General features: G+C 44.0%; 1 protein-coding gene and 1 long non-coding RNA gene across 4 annotated transcripts in view; one reads left to right on the top strand and one right to left on the bottom strand.

Moving 5' to 3' along the window:
* INTS9 (integrator complex subunit 9) overlaps positions 1 to 15,521 on the bottom strand; it is a 60,998-nt gene that overhangs the window by 21,462 nt on the left and 24,015 nt on the right. The window contains exons 9-11 of the mRNA XM_069011863.1: positions 13,654 to 13,765; positions 8,146 to 8,326; positions 5,868 to 5,928 (exon numbers count right to left, since the gene is read on the bottom strand). Coding sequence (XP_068867964.1) covers positions 5,868 to 5,928; positions 8,146 to 8,326; positions 13,654 to 13,765 — 354 coding nt within the window. The remainder of the gene's footprint in view (positions 1 to 5,867; positions 5,929 to 8,145; positions 8,327 to 13,653; positions 13,766 to 15,521) is intronic.
* Positions 8,104 to 12,135, top strand: LOC138108770 (uncharacterized). 3 transcript variants are annotated; one of them, XR_011150071.1, is made up of 4 exons: positions 8,282 to 8,362; positions 8,508 to 8,724; positions 9,646 to 9,882; positions 10,097 to 12,135. It is a non-coding gene; the product is annotated as an uncharacterized lncRNA (long non-coding RNA). The 3 variants fall into 3 exon arrangements; XR_011150070.1 differs by lacking the exon at positions 8,282 to 8,362 and adding an exon at positions 8,104 to 8,191 and having other exon boundaries at positions 8,508 to 9,882; XR_011150069.1 differs by having other exon boundaries at positions 8,508 to 9,882.

The following is a 15,521-nucleotide window of genomic DNA, read 5'->3' as shown; positions in this document are numbered from 1 at the left end:
GGAGGCTGGGCTGTTCAACAGATCACAGAATCGTGGAATGGTTTGATTGGAAAAGAACCTTAAAGCTCATCCAGTGCCACCCCATGCATGCAGGGACACCTTCCACTGTCCCAGGCTGCTCCAAGCCCCGTCCAGCCTGGCCTTGGACACTTCCAGGGATTCAGGGGCAGCCACAGCTTCTCTGGGCACCCCGTGCCAGGGCCTCCCCACCCTCACAGGGAAGATTTCCTCCCTAATATCTCATGTAAACCTTCCTCACTTCAGTTTAAGGCCATTTTCCCTTGTTCTGTGCTACGTTTTACCATGGCAGATCTAAGGTGCCTGCATGGAAATGAAGAGAAACTGAGAATTCTCAGCAACTTGTGCACCACAAAGCACCTCAGAATTCAGGTTATTACACAATGCTGTAGATGCACGTGGATCATTTCCAAGTGGATCTCTGAAATCATGGAGGAAGTAGAAACTGGACTACACTTTCTGCAGTTTACAAGTAATAGCTAATTCCTATTTAATCTTCAAGAGGGAAATTGGAAAAAAACCATCCAATAACTGCTCTGGCAGTTGATAGGCAATGAATGTCAAAAACATTCCTGCAATTATACTGGTAAAGATTTCTGATTAACACATCTGGAGTGCAGGGTTTAGAATCTAAACTTAGCTTCAGTAATAAAAACTGCAGTCTAGCAGACAATGGGTAAAACAAATTTGAATCCATAAAATACTGACATTTAAATGAACTTGTAGGAAATGGCCTCAAAAAGCTTTTCCATGTTGGTTTTTTTTTTTTTTCCTTTTGAGGGAAGCCAAGAGTCTCAAAATTCAAGCTGCAGAAGCAGTTTCAACTGGGTAAACTGGAAAAGGAGGATGATTTCTATTTCAACTATTAAATGGGATGTGTGACATTCCAGGGGAAAACTCCTCCATGGACAAGCAGATAGGTCATGGAAAGACATTTCTACAGCCAGCATTTATTTAAGACACTCCTGAAAAATCACAAACTGTTCTTCCAGCATCTTCTCCTTCAAATGATTTATATTTGTATGCAGCATTCAGATCTTTGGGAAGATATGAGAGCAGCACTGGATGTGGAAAGCAGTGAACAGCTCATTTCCCTGCCATACCTCCACAAATGTGTGCTCAGCAACATAAAAGCTGTATTTTCTTCAAAGCATTATGGAAGCTTCAAATCTCCTCCTACTGCTTTGTAAAGAGACACAGGATCTCTAATCCAGTTTTCAGGAGCTTGTTGGTGATGGTTCTTTTTTCATCTTTTCTTTTTATCTGGCCAGATCTTTTCTGATAAGTCTGGTGAGGCTCCAGAGCTCTGCGCACAATCCCTGACTCTCACAGGTGGACAGAGTAGGGGTGAAAGGCTACAAAAACAAGTTTTAAAAACATTCTGCTCACTCTAGTGAGAAAGCAGCTGCTGGATTTTAGTCTCTACAGTAAAGTCTCTTTTAATCACTCCATCAAAAATATATGGAGCTGAACTTGCAAAACAGGTCCAGCAAAATTTCCCAAATCATTAAGGGGACCGAGCTGGTAATGATTTGTGCAGGTTTTCTGTATTTTCAGATGAGATGAGGTGTGTAAACACGACAGCCTTCGCTGTGCCATGGTCAGACCTCCAGCCTGGGCCAAAACCAATGCTTGGCATTGAGCCAGCCAATATTTAGGTTGAAAATTTCGTTTCTGGAGAGCACAAGCAACATTCAGAGCATCTTTTTACAGAAAGAACCACTATTGATTGAAAGCTTAAGAGATAGGGGCTGGTAAAGTACTGAATCAAGAGTGAGAGCTGTGTTTTTCTGAAATCCCAAATGGTTCTGTTTCCCTTTAAAGCTGTACACTTGATTTACAGGGTCAGCAACTGCTGCTATAAACAGGGTAAATCTCCAGAGCCTTTGTGTACCCTTTGTTGAAGTGAGCCAAGATACACTGATATTTACTCTGTGTGTGTGCTCTGTATCCAGAATCTGGAACAGATGTGGCTCCTATCAGGGAATGGGAGATGCATTTATTACTTCACCTCCCTCCCTCCCTTCATCAGATCAACACTAACAGGGGCCTAATCCTATCACAGAATGTCCAGAGTTGGAAGGGACCCCCATGGATTGCTCAGTCCAACTCCTATATGATAATATTTACAGTACAATTCTATACAATACTATGAAACAAACCATAATACTACACAATCACCTGGTTCCAGGTATTTATTTAAATGTGTTATGCAGGAACTGGTAAATGGTGGAGGGAATCAAAGATGAAGAAGACAAATTCTGGTATTTAAGACCACAGAATCAATATTACTCCCACCCTGGTGCTTTTTTGAGTCAGAAAAAAAGGGTTTTTGCAGCCATTTCTTTTAGATGTTGCTAACAGCATCCTTAATAAGAGCACAGTAAATCCAAATTCTCCCTCCACTGGCAAATACTGATCAATACAAATTACCTCTCAAATTTTATTGTTGCAGACATTTAGAGGAGTCTGGATTCACTTATTGTAGAGCCTGAAATTGTCCATGTAAAGATCGAACAGAGAGGAACAATTCAGCTACAACAATTGAGCCATTCTTTTATAAATATAAAGCCTCCACCTCCACAGAAGGGATGATGCAGAGTGTACAAGCTATGGATCCTGTTAAAATGATCAAGGAGACCCCTAATTCCTCATTTGGGGCTGTGCTGGGATGGGATATTCCCGTATGGAATTTGGTAAGACACCACACATTGGTTCTGGGATACCAGAATAACAAAGCTGAGCTAAACAAATTACTGGTTTATGCTCCACAGCATTTCAGCAAGGCACTGGGGAGCTTCAATCTGAGCCTCTTTAGACAGCTGATCCTTGGATATAATGGATACAACAGGGCCTTGGAAGTGAAAACCACCCCCTGCTTTGCCAGCCTGTATTGACAACTATTTGGGATCTCCAGTTTTTGGCTTTGCAGTCACAGCAACTCTTCCCTCAGAAAAACCTTTAAAAAGAAGCTCTTTTAGTTTGTGCACCAGTAAAAGGCTGCAGGAGAGACTTCAACAAGAACCTGGACACTTCATTTTTATCAACTTTTGCAAGAACTGATGTCCAAATCCATCCCTACAAACCTGAAGCACTTCAGCCCACATTCCTTGCTCCTAACAGAGGGAAAGTATTCCCTGCTCACTCAGACTGGATGTTAGGAAGCAAACTGCCACCACAAGAACTGTACCAGAACCGTGTAGGTGCAGGTAAGATGAACATCTACTGCTCCATTAAAGTGGAATTAAACAAGGAGGGAGAAATGTTTTGGGTTCTCTGCAGAGCTGAACATGTGTCTGGTTTTATTCAGCAGAGCAGAACAAGGAATGAGTTCAAAACACGCAACATAAATCATAAAAGTGGAAAATTTCCATGCAGAGACAATGCAAAAGCTTCAAACAACTGAGTGTAGAGAGCAGGGAGAAATAAAAATAGTAATTGTAGAGACAATGAAGATGCTTTTATTTATCCTCTTGTGACAATAATAAAGGCATAGTTAAGTGAAATGCCAAATACAATCACAGCTGATTAAAGGAAGGAATTATTCTGTTCTACTCCACATCAGGCACTGCTGGAACTCATTGCTGCAAGGGACAACATCGAGGATTTGGGGGATTTTTTGCCTTCTTTGTTTTTAAATCTTGCTGTTTATGCAACTAACAGGAACATCAAATTTCAGGACCAGCAGCATGCTGGGCTGGGCTTGTTCTGTGGATAATTAGAAGCTTATTTCCTGGCCTGTCCCTCTCTGATGTATCATGCCAGCCATGTTATTAATGCTTCCTAAGAAGTAAGAGGCATGTCTGAGTAATTCCCTATTTTCCTCCAACAACTGAGCAGTTAAGCACATCTTTTCATGATGGGCAATTTCAGCACAGGTTACATTGCACAAGCCTAGCATTACTTTGAAAAAAGCCAAGCAATTCTCCACTAACAACATCTCCAACAGAAACCATCATTCACTGTCTGTTTCTGATACTCATTAAAAATCCCCTGAAGTGCCAGTAAGCAAAGCTCCTGCCTGCATGGGGGGGTTGTGGAGGCCCAGGATTGTGCTGGGAAGAGATTTTCTGGATGTTTCACATTGTGTGAATGAAATATGGTGTCAGGTGTGAGATTTTGGAGATTTAACAAGGAACCCAAGGCATGTGCTGAGCACTGGGGTCCTGGCATGGATGTCCTGTGGGATGTTCCATTCTGCACCTGCAACAGGCACGTTCCTCCCTCTGTGCAGGGAAGCTGCTCTGGGATCCACTGCTGGGAGGTCTTTCCTGCATAATTACCCTGATCTACACATGAAGCACAGAGCAGTTCTTGCAAAGCTGCTTCAATAATTTGGCAAAATCTCACTATCAACAGGCCCCAAGAGAATATAAACCATCCTAGGAATTAGAGGACAGAGTTATCACTCTATAAACACAAAGACCCATCATATAAGATGGGTTAATTAATCCAGTCTGACAGCTGCATGTTTGGCTTCTCATTTTTGGATGGGTTTTCACTTAAATCTGCCAGTTCCAGTGAATACTGTGAACCAGAATATGGGCTGTCAGTGAATCCAATGACACTGTGGATCAACAAGGACACCCCAGAAAGCAGGGATGGAGGGAAAGACAGAGAGCAGAGCCAGCAGCAAGACTGCAGAGCCTTGTGCTCAGAGAATTTGGAATTGATTTATCAGTGGGAATGAATTTTTTGGTTATAAAATAAGTGGTGAACAGGTGGCTTGCCCTGCAGTCCACATTATTCTTGGTAACAGATTATACATAATTCACTGCACATCCTGCTTGAAACACATTCAAGCATCTGGAAAGAGTGAGGGCTCCTGGTCAGATCCTACTCCCAACAATGCCTTTGAAGCACCTAGAGATGATAGATATGATGGGTAATGGCAGTTTCCAGAAGAAGTCCCTGGATGAGATATCTCAGAGGAAAAAAATACCCAGTGTCTGTGAAAGCATTGAATTTCTGGGCTCTTAAACCTGCCATGGTCACTCTGCACATCTCATCAAACAGTTTGGACCACAGCAACTAAAGGAAGCAGTTTTCTGGGTCAATGTCTTACAGGAGTAGGATTTAGCTAAAATTCTCAGTCCTGTTTCTGCCTCTTGTTTACTTCAGTGGAAAAACTACCTGTTCCCAAGGGAGAATTTCCTGTCCTGATATGTGAGATAACTCTGAAGGCATCAGTTATACCACTTTTATTTAATTTCTGGTTGGCTAAAACTTCCCCTCAAATTATTATTCTGTTGCAGGGAGGATCAAAATCCCCTCACCACACATTGCAGGGAAATCCTCCAAATTCAGAAGCCTCATTCCTCTTTGTTTCATTACAATGCTCAAGTAATTTCATTTAAAATTGCCACTGACAGCACTCAGTGCTGCAAACTTTAGATTTTGATACAAAATCTCTCTTTCAAGATACCATTCCTCCTGCAGAAGACATGGTGCTTGCTTTGTTGAGGGAGGAAGGAATTGGCATGACTAAGCTGGCTCTGATAACAAGCTCTTAGTTGGAAATAAACTGCTTGGACAAAGGGAATACTCGTGGTTGCAGTTGATAAGAGCAAACATCCCACACCAGATCTCCTTCTGCGGGGGAAGAAGTGAACCAGGCCAGCCTGTGCAAGTGATAGGATGGAATAAACAGGGTAATTTTGGAGTTGAGGGAACACCATCACTCATTCCTCCCCCACGCTCCCAAATTCATCACAGAAAGCAAAGGGAAAAAACCACTTTTATGACAAATTAAACAAAACTTAAATAGCTGTAGAGGGCTCATCAGAAAAACAACAGCTATGCTGTGTGGACTGTGATCCAGAAAGTAAACAAGATTATGGTTAACTCACCTCAGCGTGGGGAAAAGGAGGTTCTGGAAGATACACCTTTGTTTGTTTGTTATGACACAACCTTTAAAAGAAAGGAAATCAGCCAGGTTAGAGGTGCAGCACATCCTGCAGCATCTGCTGCCATCTACTGTTACACTCCTGGAGAAAACCGGTTTGGGATCTGAGGCACCAGGTGCAAAATCACCAATCTGTCCTGCTGCTGCCAGGGTTTCTGGTTAGAGGACCAACACCTACAGGACACAACACCTCAACCACAGCAGGATGGCACAGAGAAGGTGCAAGGCAGCTGAAGGTAATTCTGTACACACTGGAATGGAGCTCCTGTGCTGCTCAAGACAAATCCGTAACTCAACATCCACAGCATTTCCTAGGCCAGACCTCAGCAGTTTTTGCAAAGCCAAATCATCTGTCAAGAGAAAAATTCCACTGCCTCATCCTCGGCAGTGACTTGGTCCTTTTGCTCACTCTAATCCAATTCCCCTGTGCATTTTATTATTGCAGCTACAGTTCTGGTAAACTACCTCTCCCCACGGCCCAAGGCTCACTGTGACCTGGCATTTTCCATCAATCACTTATCTTTAAAACAGAGATACTGAGAGCTGTTGATGAGCTCTACCCAGGCTCCTGATTCATCCTATTACAGCAGCTAAAAAAAGCTGTTTATCAGAGGTCTGGGTGACGTGACAATGATCTGCAGTGACACTGTCCTGGTGGCTTTTTCTGGGAAACACGGCCTGGCTCATACTTGCACTTTATTAAAAAGAAATGAGCCTGGGTCAAACTAATTTTGATAAAGTGTAAGGGATACTAAGAGCAGAACATTTCCTTTAGCTGGGTAAAGAGTAGAATTACAAGGCTGGAATCCCTGAATAGCAACCACAGTTCTGACCCCAAACCTCTATTTTACAGATCAACCTTTGCCTCCATTTCCATGTAAATTCACTAGATTTCAATCCTCTTTACAATTCTCCTGATGGATCAATTCACACAAGGTTTCCAGGACCTGTCTTTTCTTTCCCGAACTCCAAAATCCGCAGAGGAAGAAGAGAAAAGCTACCTTACTGTATTTAATATTCTAGAGCATGTCTCCATTTGTAAGAATTTGGGAAGAGTTCCAAGTGGTTGGGCTCTCCTCTCCAGGGCCCAGAATCACAGAATGGTTGGGGTTGGGAGGGACCTCCTGAGATCATCAAGTCCAAGCCCTGCTCAAGCACTCTCAGCAGAGCAGATCATCCAGGACTGTGTCCAATTGGATTTTGATGCCTCCATAGCAAAGTCTCCACAACCTCTCTGCACAGAGGCTGCAGTGTTTCATAGAATCACAGAATCATGGAACTGTTTGGGTTGGACAGGACCTTAAAGCTCATCCTGTTCCAACCCCCTGCCATGGGCAGGGAAACCTTCCACCATCCCAGGGTGCTCCAAGCCCTGTCCAACCCAGCCTTGGACACTTCCAGGGGTGGAGCAGCCACAGCTTCTCTGGGCAACCTGTGCCAAGACCACACCACCCTCACAGGAAAGTATTTTTTCCCAATATCCCATCTAACCCTGCCCTCTGGCAGTTTAAATCCCCTACCCTGATGGAATTTCAGGTGTTTGAATTTGTTCTGCCAGTGGGCCTCACTGAAGAGACTGATCCCTCATCCTCATTACTCCCCATCAGGTGTTTCTACACGATGATTAAGATCCCTCTGAGTCTTCTGCTCTCCAGGCTGGAGAGTCCCAGCTCCCTCAGTCTCCATCTCCATGGCCCCATGCTGGCCTTGTTCCAGAAATCCCACATCCTTCTGGTACTGGGGAACCCAGAACTGGACAGAATACTGCCCACGTGGCCTCAGCAGTGCTGAGCAGAGCAGGATCTCCTCTCCTGACCTGCTGGCTCTGCTCTGCCTCATGCAGCCCAGGACACTTCTGGCCTTTCCGTGCCATGGCTCAGCAAAATCAAGCTTGAAAACTTTATTTTGCTCAGCCAGGGACAAGTGGTAGATGTTGGGGGGCTAAGACTTGCAAACAGGCACAGCTAAAACTCACTCAAGTCAGGAACATAATTTACTCATTAGTGTAGGCACCAAAAAGCAGAGATTGGGTTTGCACAATCTATAGGAAATGATCCTTCCCTAATTATAGAACACGTTCTTACACCCACCCACCCCGGTGACTCGAGGAACGTGTTCACAATCCCAATCAGGTGTATTTTAGAATCTGTCAGGTAGAGATAACCTGCACCTGCCTCTTCCCACAGCTGAGGGTGCACTTGGGGCTGCCCTGGCACACTTACCACTCGGCAAAGATCTGGGAGAACTCCAGGGAGCTGTTGGCAACAGGTGAGATGAAATAAAAGGGGACGTTGGAGAGTCCTGCAGAGTCAATGTACTGATAGAGGCACTCCAGCAGGTCGTAGATCACTCCAGAGGGGTAACAAGGAACCAGCACGTTTCCCCCATTCCGGACAGTCATGGCTGAGGGAAAGACAATGAGACAAATCAATTCACTGGGTTTGTATTTAAACTTTTAACAAATTTCTTTCATCCAAATATTAAATAAAGCAGCTTTTGCATGAATTAGCACAACAAACTATGCACATGAATTGGGAAGAAAACCTCTGATCATTAAATACATTTATTTTCTGCCTTCTCCAAGCTCAGTGAAGCGATTCTACTCCTTTAGCTGGGAGCACATGACAGCCTGAGCACATGGAAAACTCCTGACAGGAGAGGGCGGCCGTGCACTGGCACAGGAGGATAAAGGAGTGACACAAACCACCTCAACATCAAAATAAACCTTGCTCCGTTCCTCAGCTGTCCCCCAGAGGGGAAGGACAACAGCTCCCAGGCCTCAACCAAAAGCACCACACATGGTGAGCTGTTCTGTGCTTGGATTTCAGACGAAAGGCTGAAGGTTGTGGTTATTTCAAACAGCCCTCAGAGCTAGAAATGGGTGATGGAATGTTTGTCCTTTTTAAAAACTCTAAATATTTCTGTCCTTCCCATATAACAAGAACAATTTAAAACTTGCAGACAGCATGGGACTAGATAAAAATGAGGAGAAGAAAAAGGAAAAATAGGTTTACTCTGTAATTGAGACAGATCTGAGCACAACAGCAAAAGCAAGCAGAGAGCAAACATTGTGTTCTTTTGGCAGAATGAATTACAAAAATGCTGCACCTTCTGGGAAAGGAGAAATATTTGTTCAGCTCAGTGAGCAATTTCACCTGTGGTCGTGGGGTAAAACCATCTATTTTTAATTGCAGTGCAGCAGCAGTAACATTATTCACCAAGCATTCCACAACAAGCTGTGGAAGAGCCTGAAAATACAAATATTGCATCCCCCCAAATCACTTCCTTCACTTCTATTTCTTGCTGAGCTTTGTTTGGGTATGAATGTAGCACTTTAGGGGTCTTTTTGCCCCTGATGGGACAAAATCTTCCTCAAGGAAGATTTTTCTGGCTGAATATTTAAGTTTTACGGAGTTCAGGGAGAGGCACGGCCTCGTAGGATTTTTCACACGCATTTGTGGTTGTTTTACTCCTTGTAGCAGTCAATGCCTATGACATGGTGCTATCAACAACTGGGGATAAACAAGGGGCCTTAGATCACTTGTAATACAACTGCAGGGTAGTGGATTTATTTCCCCAGGCCATATACAGACTATACCATCAAAATATTTGTGGATATGAATAGCAATAGTTCACATTTGTCTAGAACTCGAGATGTGCCCAAACATCCCAGCAATGTGTGGCATTATCCCCCTCACATGAGCAAATCTGAACTGTCCCAGCTGCACACAGGACGTGAAGAGAGCATTGAGGAGGTTAAGAACAACATTTTCAAAGCCATCTGGGGGTGGAAGTTGAGGCTTTGGCTCCAGGACCTGAATTTGCATCGAGTCATTATGCACCCAAAAATGCTGCAGAGGAAAGGAAAGCACCTACACCCACTGCAAGCAGGAATGGTGCACAGGCCAGGGATGGGATGCAGAACAGAGGTTAAAGAATGTGTCGAGGCCACAAAAAACGTGAGTTCCATTCCTTGGCAGTGCTTTGCCCTTGACTGGAGGCTGGGTGCCCACCAAAGCAGCTCTATCACTCAGCTGGGCAGGGGAGAAAATGTAACAAAAAGCTTGTGGGGAGAGTTAAAACCGAGGTGGGATCAATGACTAAACTACCATCATGGACAAAATGGACTTGACTTGTGGAAATTAGTTTAATTTATTATTCCTCTCTCCACAGGGCACAGGTCCTGCCAGTACCCTGCTCCAGTGTGGGTTTCCCATGGGGTCACAGCCTCCTGCAGGCATCCCCCTGCTCCACTGTGGGGTCTCCAGGGGCTGCAGGTGGATCTCTGCTCCCCCCTGGGCCCCTATGGGCTGCAGGGGCACAGCTGCTTCTCCCTGGCCTGCACCCTGGGCTGGGGATCCCGGTTCTGGTGCCTGGAGCAGCTCCTGCCCCTCCTCCTGCACTGCCCTGGGGGTCTGAGGGCAGTTCCTCACATATCCTCACTCTCCTCTTCCCTGGCTGCCATTACTCCTGCACAATAACTTCTTTATCCTTCTTTGCTGTTATCCCAGAGCCTCTGATGGGCTTGGCCTTGGCCAGCAGTGGGTCCATCCTGGAGCCAGCTGGGATGGGGGAAACTTCTGGAAACCCTCACAGAAACCACCCCTGTAGCCCCACACTACCAAAACTTGGCCATGCCAAACCCAATACAGCCTGAATTCCCAGCTCTCCCTTCCTCACAACCACTGGTTCTCTGGAAACCTCAAGCCTTTTCTGCTGAAAACAAGCACAAGTTCAAGATTCCTGCGGCCACAGAGGAAATATAGGAGGGTAAAGTCTTGGAGGAGGTGCCAGCTTGAGTTTCTGTCCCCAGCAAAACTACAGAGCTGGTGAGCAATAATGGATATAAAATCACAATCTAGGGAGTGGAGAATGATTCCAGCTAGGTGCCCACCAGACCAGGGATCCCAGATTCCACAAAGGGATAAGAGTTTCCTCCCAGCTTCTGCAAAACAAGGGGGAAAACCTTTCCAAGCATATGGCTTTCCACACAAGCAGCAGGTCCAGTATGGCTCTCTGCAGCATTACAAAGTTGTCAGTAAGAGGACACATCTATCTGAAAGCTGTTTAAAGCCCAATTTATCTCGGTGACTGATGGATGCTCTCTCTTGATAAAAGTTGTATAATAATCTTGGCATTTCAAATTTAGTCTCCTTCAGTAGCTCCATAACAAGTTGTACAATTTACAACTCACAAAGAGATCCTTGCTTTCCCAACAGCTGCCGCCACAAGGTCAAGTTGGCACCTAAAAAGCAAACTGTGCTCTTTTCTGCTCTCTATAAACACACACAGCCTCACACTCACACAAAATATCACCAACTGTCCCCACAGACAGACTGGCAGCTTTGCTGCTGGTGCCCAGGGCAATGTGGAAATAAAACTGCTCTCCTTGAGCTGCAGAGTGCTGGCGCTGCAGTGCTGAGCAGGGAAAAAAGGGGTGTGGGGTAAACTGAGAGGAAACTGGAGGTGGGACAGTGTGTGGGTTCAGTGCTGCACACACAGGGTGGAGAGGAGACCAGTGTGACTTAGGAATCCTGGGAATCAGGGCTGCAGCTCCACATGCTGGGATGAAAACAGAGATTGAGGTGCAATTTTCACGCTTCCATTTCTGTGCTTCACATCACTCCTTCACAAACATGCTGCTACCTCCTCATATACAGTTTTGGTAAATTTTGGTCTGCTTTACAGTTTTTACCTTGAGTATTCTGAGCTGCTTGTGCACTCCCCTGAACATTTTGGAAACGGGCAAAACCAGATGAAAACTGCTGTGCTCAGCCTGCCTACTCAATTGATTTTCCCAGTAACACATTACTTTCAGACTTTTCTACCTCTTTAAAAGAAAACTGATTCTCTATTTTCTTTTCCTGATGTTGAGTATATAAATATGGCTGGTGTCATGTAAAAGACAGTCCTAGAACTGCATTAATATAGAATTATTTAATTTCCTCAGATTGCTGGTTTTTGGCAAGTACCACTCAAATTCCACATCCTTACAATGGCATTGTTTTAAGCATGTATTTTCCTTTGGTCTTTAATGATTTTCTTATTTCTCTGAGTTTGTCTCATTCAAGACAGAAACTGGCTTGAGGACCTGCAAAACCCTGAAAATAGTTCAGAATGTTTCTGTAACCCAGAACAAGTTGTGCAGACAAACAGCCACCTGCACTGACACATGTAACACGTTTATTTATACACAGTCAACATCTGGATTCTGCTTTGGCCCAACTACAGCTCGAAGACTTTAATTTTTAAAAGCATTTTAATTAACAGTCTCACTCTTGTTTACTCAGCATGATAGGAGGGGATTGTGCCACCATCTGTCAGGGGGACAGTGACCTCAGTAAAGGTCCAGGAGGGACAGAGAAGGGCAGCACATCTGGATTGACCAATACAAGGTCACCAGAGCTGATCTGTGGCAGCTCACAGGGTAATAAAATTCACAGTGTTTAAAAACAATGAAAACACAGATGAAATACACACACACACGTAAAAACACACATTTAGGAAGGGAAGTCACAGGTGTTAACACAGCTTCAAGGGGAGGTTGAATTGAACAAAACCACTGAACATCATTAACTACACAATCATGACTAATTCAGGAAATTCCTGAAATAAAAATACTTGAAGATTATGAGAGGAAAGTACCCTATAATCTCACCCTGCTCTCCTACTCTTCTCCAGGTATCTGTACCCAGTCCCTGTTGGAGCCAGGATGCTGGCAAAGAGGATCTTTAGTAAAACCCATGATTATCATTCTTATAAAATGCCAGTTCTACTAACAGATATTTAGGATCATTGAATGGGTTAGGTTGGAAGGGACCTTAGGGATCATCCAGTTCCAACCCTGTGCCATGAGCAGGGACCCATTCCACCAGACCAGGAATTTAGTCTGATTTAGTCTTGTCATGTCTTTTGGTAACCTTTGTCAGAATCCTCCCATCACAAGCTTTTTATTTTTATTTGTAAAAAGTAGTGAATTTAAAATAAAGGGAGAAAAGAAAAGAACAGGCAACACAGAGCAGGACAGACATGGGAAAGTGGTTTGATGAAAGAAGGATGAGAGCACAGAGGAACTGAGCAGGGGGAAGGGGAGAAAAGGAGAGAACAGCACTGGATGTGACATTCCAAACAGGCTGGAAAATGCTGCCATTCACACTGATATCACAGCTTTGCAATTATCAGCTTTTCCAGCTGTGAAAGCGTCTGATTAGGTTTTATATTTCTGGGGGTCTATAAATATATCGTGACTTTTTTTTTTTTAAACAGAGATTGTGCTGTTTGCTTTTGATATATTTAAAAGTCAGGTGTAAGAAGGGAAGCAGATGTGCTTGTTTTCAAAACTGAAAGTCATAAAAAAGCATGTAAAGATTTCACTCTGGCTGATACACAGGAAGGAAATAGTAATATCTCAGCTGGGAACAATATCCAAAGCCCAGGCAACATGTAGCCTGCTGGCAGCCAAGTGACATACTTAGCAAACCAGGGGCATCAGATGATTAAATCTCATTATACCTGTTCCATTCCAAAACATTTTAGGTACAACTTGTGTCTCTCCAAGCACTTACTGTATTAATGACATCAGGAGCACATCGTAAAATCTAAACAGGTAGTTTTATGCCAGGAGCTATAGCTGGACAACTTATTCAGTTCCAGGAATCTCAGAATTATTTCCCACCCAAAGCCATGAGTAAGATGATAAAACAGGCAGGAGATTTCTCTCAGTGACCTACCCAGGTTGCTGCAGAACTCTCCCACCATCCCATCAGGGTTGGCAGTGGGGATTTGGGTCAGCCCCGTCAGGATGAGAACGTCGCTGTTTTTAAGAGAAGCCTGGTCCATAGGCTGCAACAGAGCACAGGGAAATAAAATCAGGAATGGGAGAGTTTCTCCAGGCAGGACATGATAGCTACAGTCACCAAACACTTTACATTTCACATTCCTCCATCTGTGCAAACCTAATTTGTTTTATACTGGTATTTTATTAGAGCAGAATGAGAACGCAAACCCATCTCTCTGCATCAGCAACAGAAAGTAGATATTCAGAAATTATACTTTAGTCTGATACTCAATACATATTCTTGATACTGAAAATTTAGCCTGATCCAATCTTGACAGGGTAAAATTCACTTCTCTCTCTGCAGATGGTGAAAAGGTAACTTTGAGCCTCACTCTGGGTTGGGATGCCCTTCCCACAGCTACTGATCAAGCAAAAGTGGGCAACTGCTGGCAGCTGTGTGGTATTTCATGGTTATTTACTCTCAATAAACAACTCTCTGCAGTCTCACCAACCAGGAGAGATTTCTGCCAGAAGAGACAGATGAAGAGATTTCCTCTACTGGACCTCCAAGACCACTGTAAGGTCAATTCCCCTGCTCATAGCTCTCCAGAGCCATTCTGAAGCAGTTGAGAAGGACCCTGCTCTGTTAAACATGCAGGGGAATTTCATATCAACTCTGACAGAAGTTTATACTGTGCACCTCCTTGTAGGATCAGACCTGACATGTGAGATTTATCACAATCTTTGACTCTCTGTAGTGTGTCCATGAAAATGAAATGCCAATAATGCAATAAAAAATAATATGGAATCTGCCTGTGATAATGTACATAATGATTATGGCATATTAGATCCACATAATTTCAGGTGCCATTGCACTGAGAGGGCCTGCATTGATTTTCGTGGATAATGTAAAGAATATGTCTTAAAAGGCTTTTAGTGACATGTCTGAACCTGTGCTGTCAACTCCTGTTCTCCACTTCAGTGGCAACGGTGTCAATTCCAGCCTCAGGAGAGGGGGAGGCAAAATTTCAATAGGAACCATCTGTCAGAAGAACAGGGAACAGTTAATGGTGCCAGGCCTAACTCCCAATTCATTGGGAAAGAACCTTTGGATATGTTCAAAGGATATCCTTTTTAAAATGAAAACCAGTGACTGTTTGCACACACTACTAAAAAAACGGGAATTTCACGATGAACTTCTCACCATGATCCTATGGAGAAACAGGATGGACAAACAACTTTTCACTCCCTGAGGAAAAAACGACTTCTTGCTCACAACTCTGACTATGTGCCACTCAAGATATTGTTATCATTACATATTGTCTGTCAAACATCAAAGAGATGATGAAGAGCTGCTTGGCAGCTCCCAAACCCCATATACAGGAACACCAGATTGCAGCAGCCTGTGCTGGTGCTCACAGGGATCAACCCCAGGACAGAAACCATCCATTGTCTTCAAAAAGCATCTGGAAGCAAACGCAAGACAATGATGATATGGGGTAACATCTGTGATGTGGTAAATAACAAGGAAAGTACAAACTGAATGTGATTTTAACTATCTGTTGAGCTATTCCTTCTAAAGATGTGTTAGGATAAAATGATCAAAGTGCAAGGCACTGGATGGTAAAAAATGAGGTTCTGGAAAGCACGTGGGACAAGCAACACCATCAGCAGAGTGGATAATCCAGGTTCCATCTCCTGCTGGCAAATGGAGCAGGTCCCTCAGGTTTCAGGGAGGTTCACAGTACCTTTTCCTGCACTTTTAAAGCTCAAACTGCCCTGTCTGACTGCTCCCACCTCTGCAGAGAGTGCAGCCCACAG

The sequence above is a fragment of the Aphelocoma coerulescens genome, chromosome 3 (assembly GCF_041296385.1).
Source record: "Aphelocoma coerulescens isolate FSJ_1873_10779 chromosome 3, UR_Acoe_1.0, whole genome shotgun sequence".
Taxonomy (NCBI): Eukaryota; Metazoa; Chordata; class Aves; order Passeriformes; family Corvidae; genus Aphelocoma; species Aphelocoma coerulescens.
This window is presented reverse-complemented; position numbering and strand designations above follow the sequence as displayed.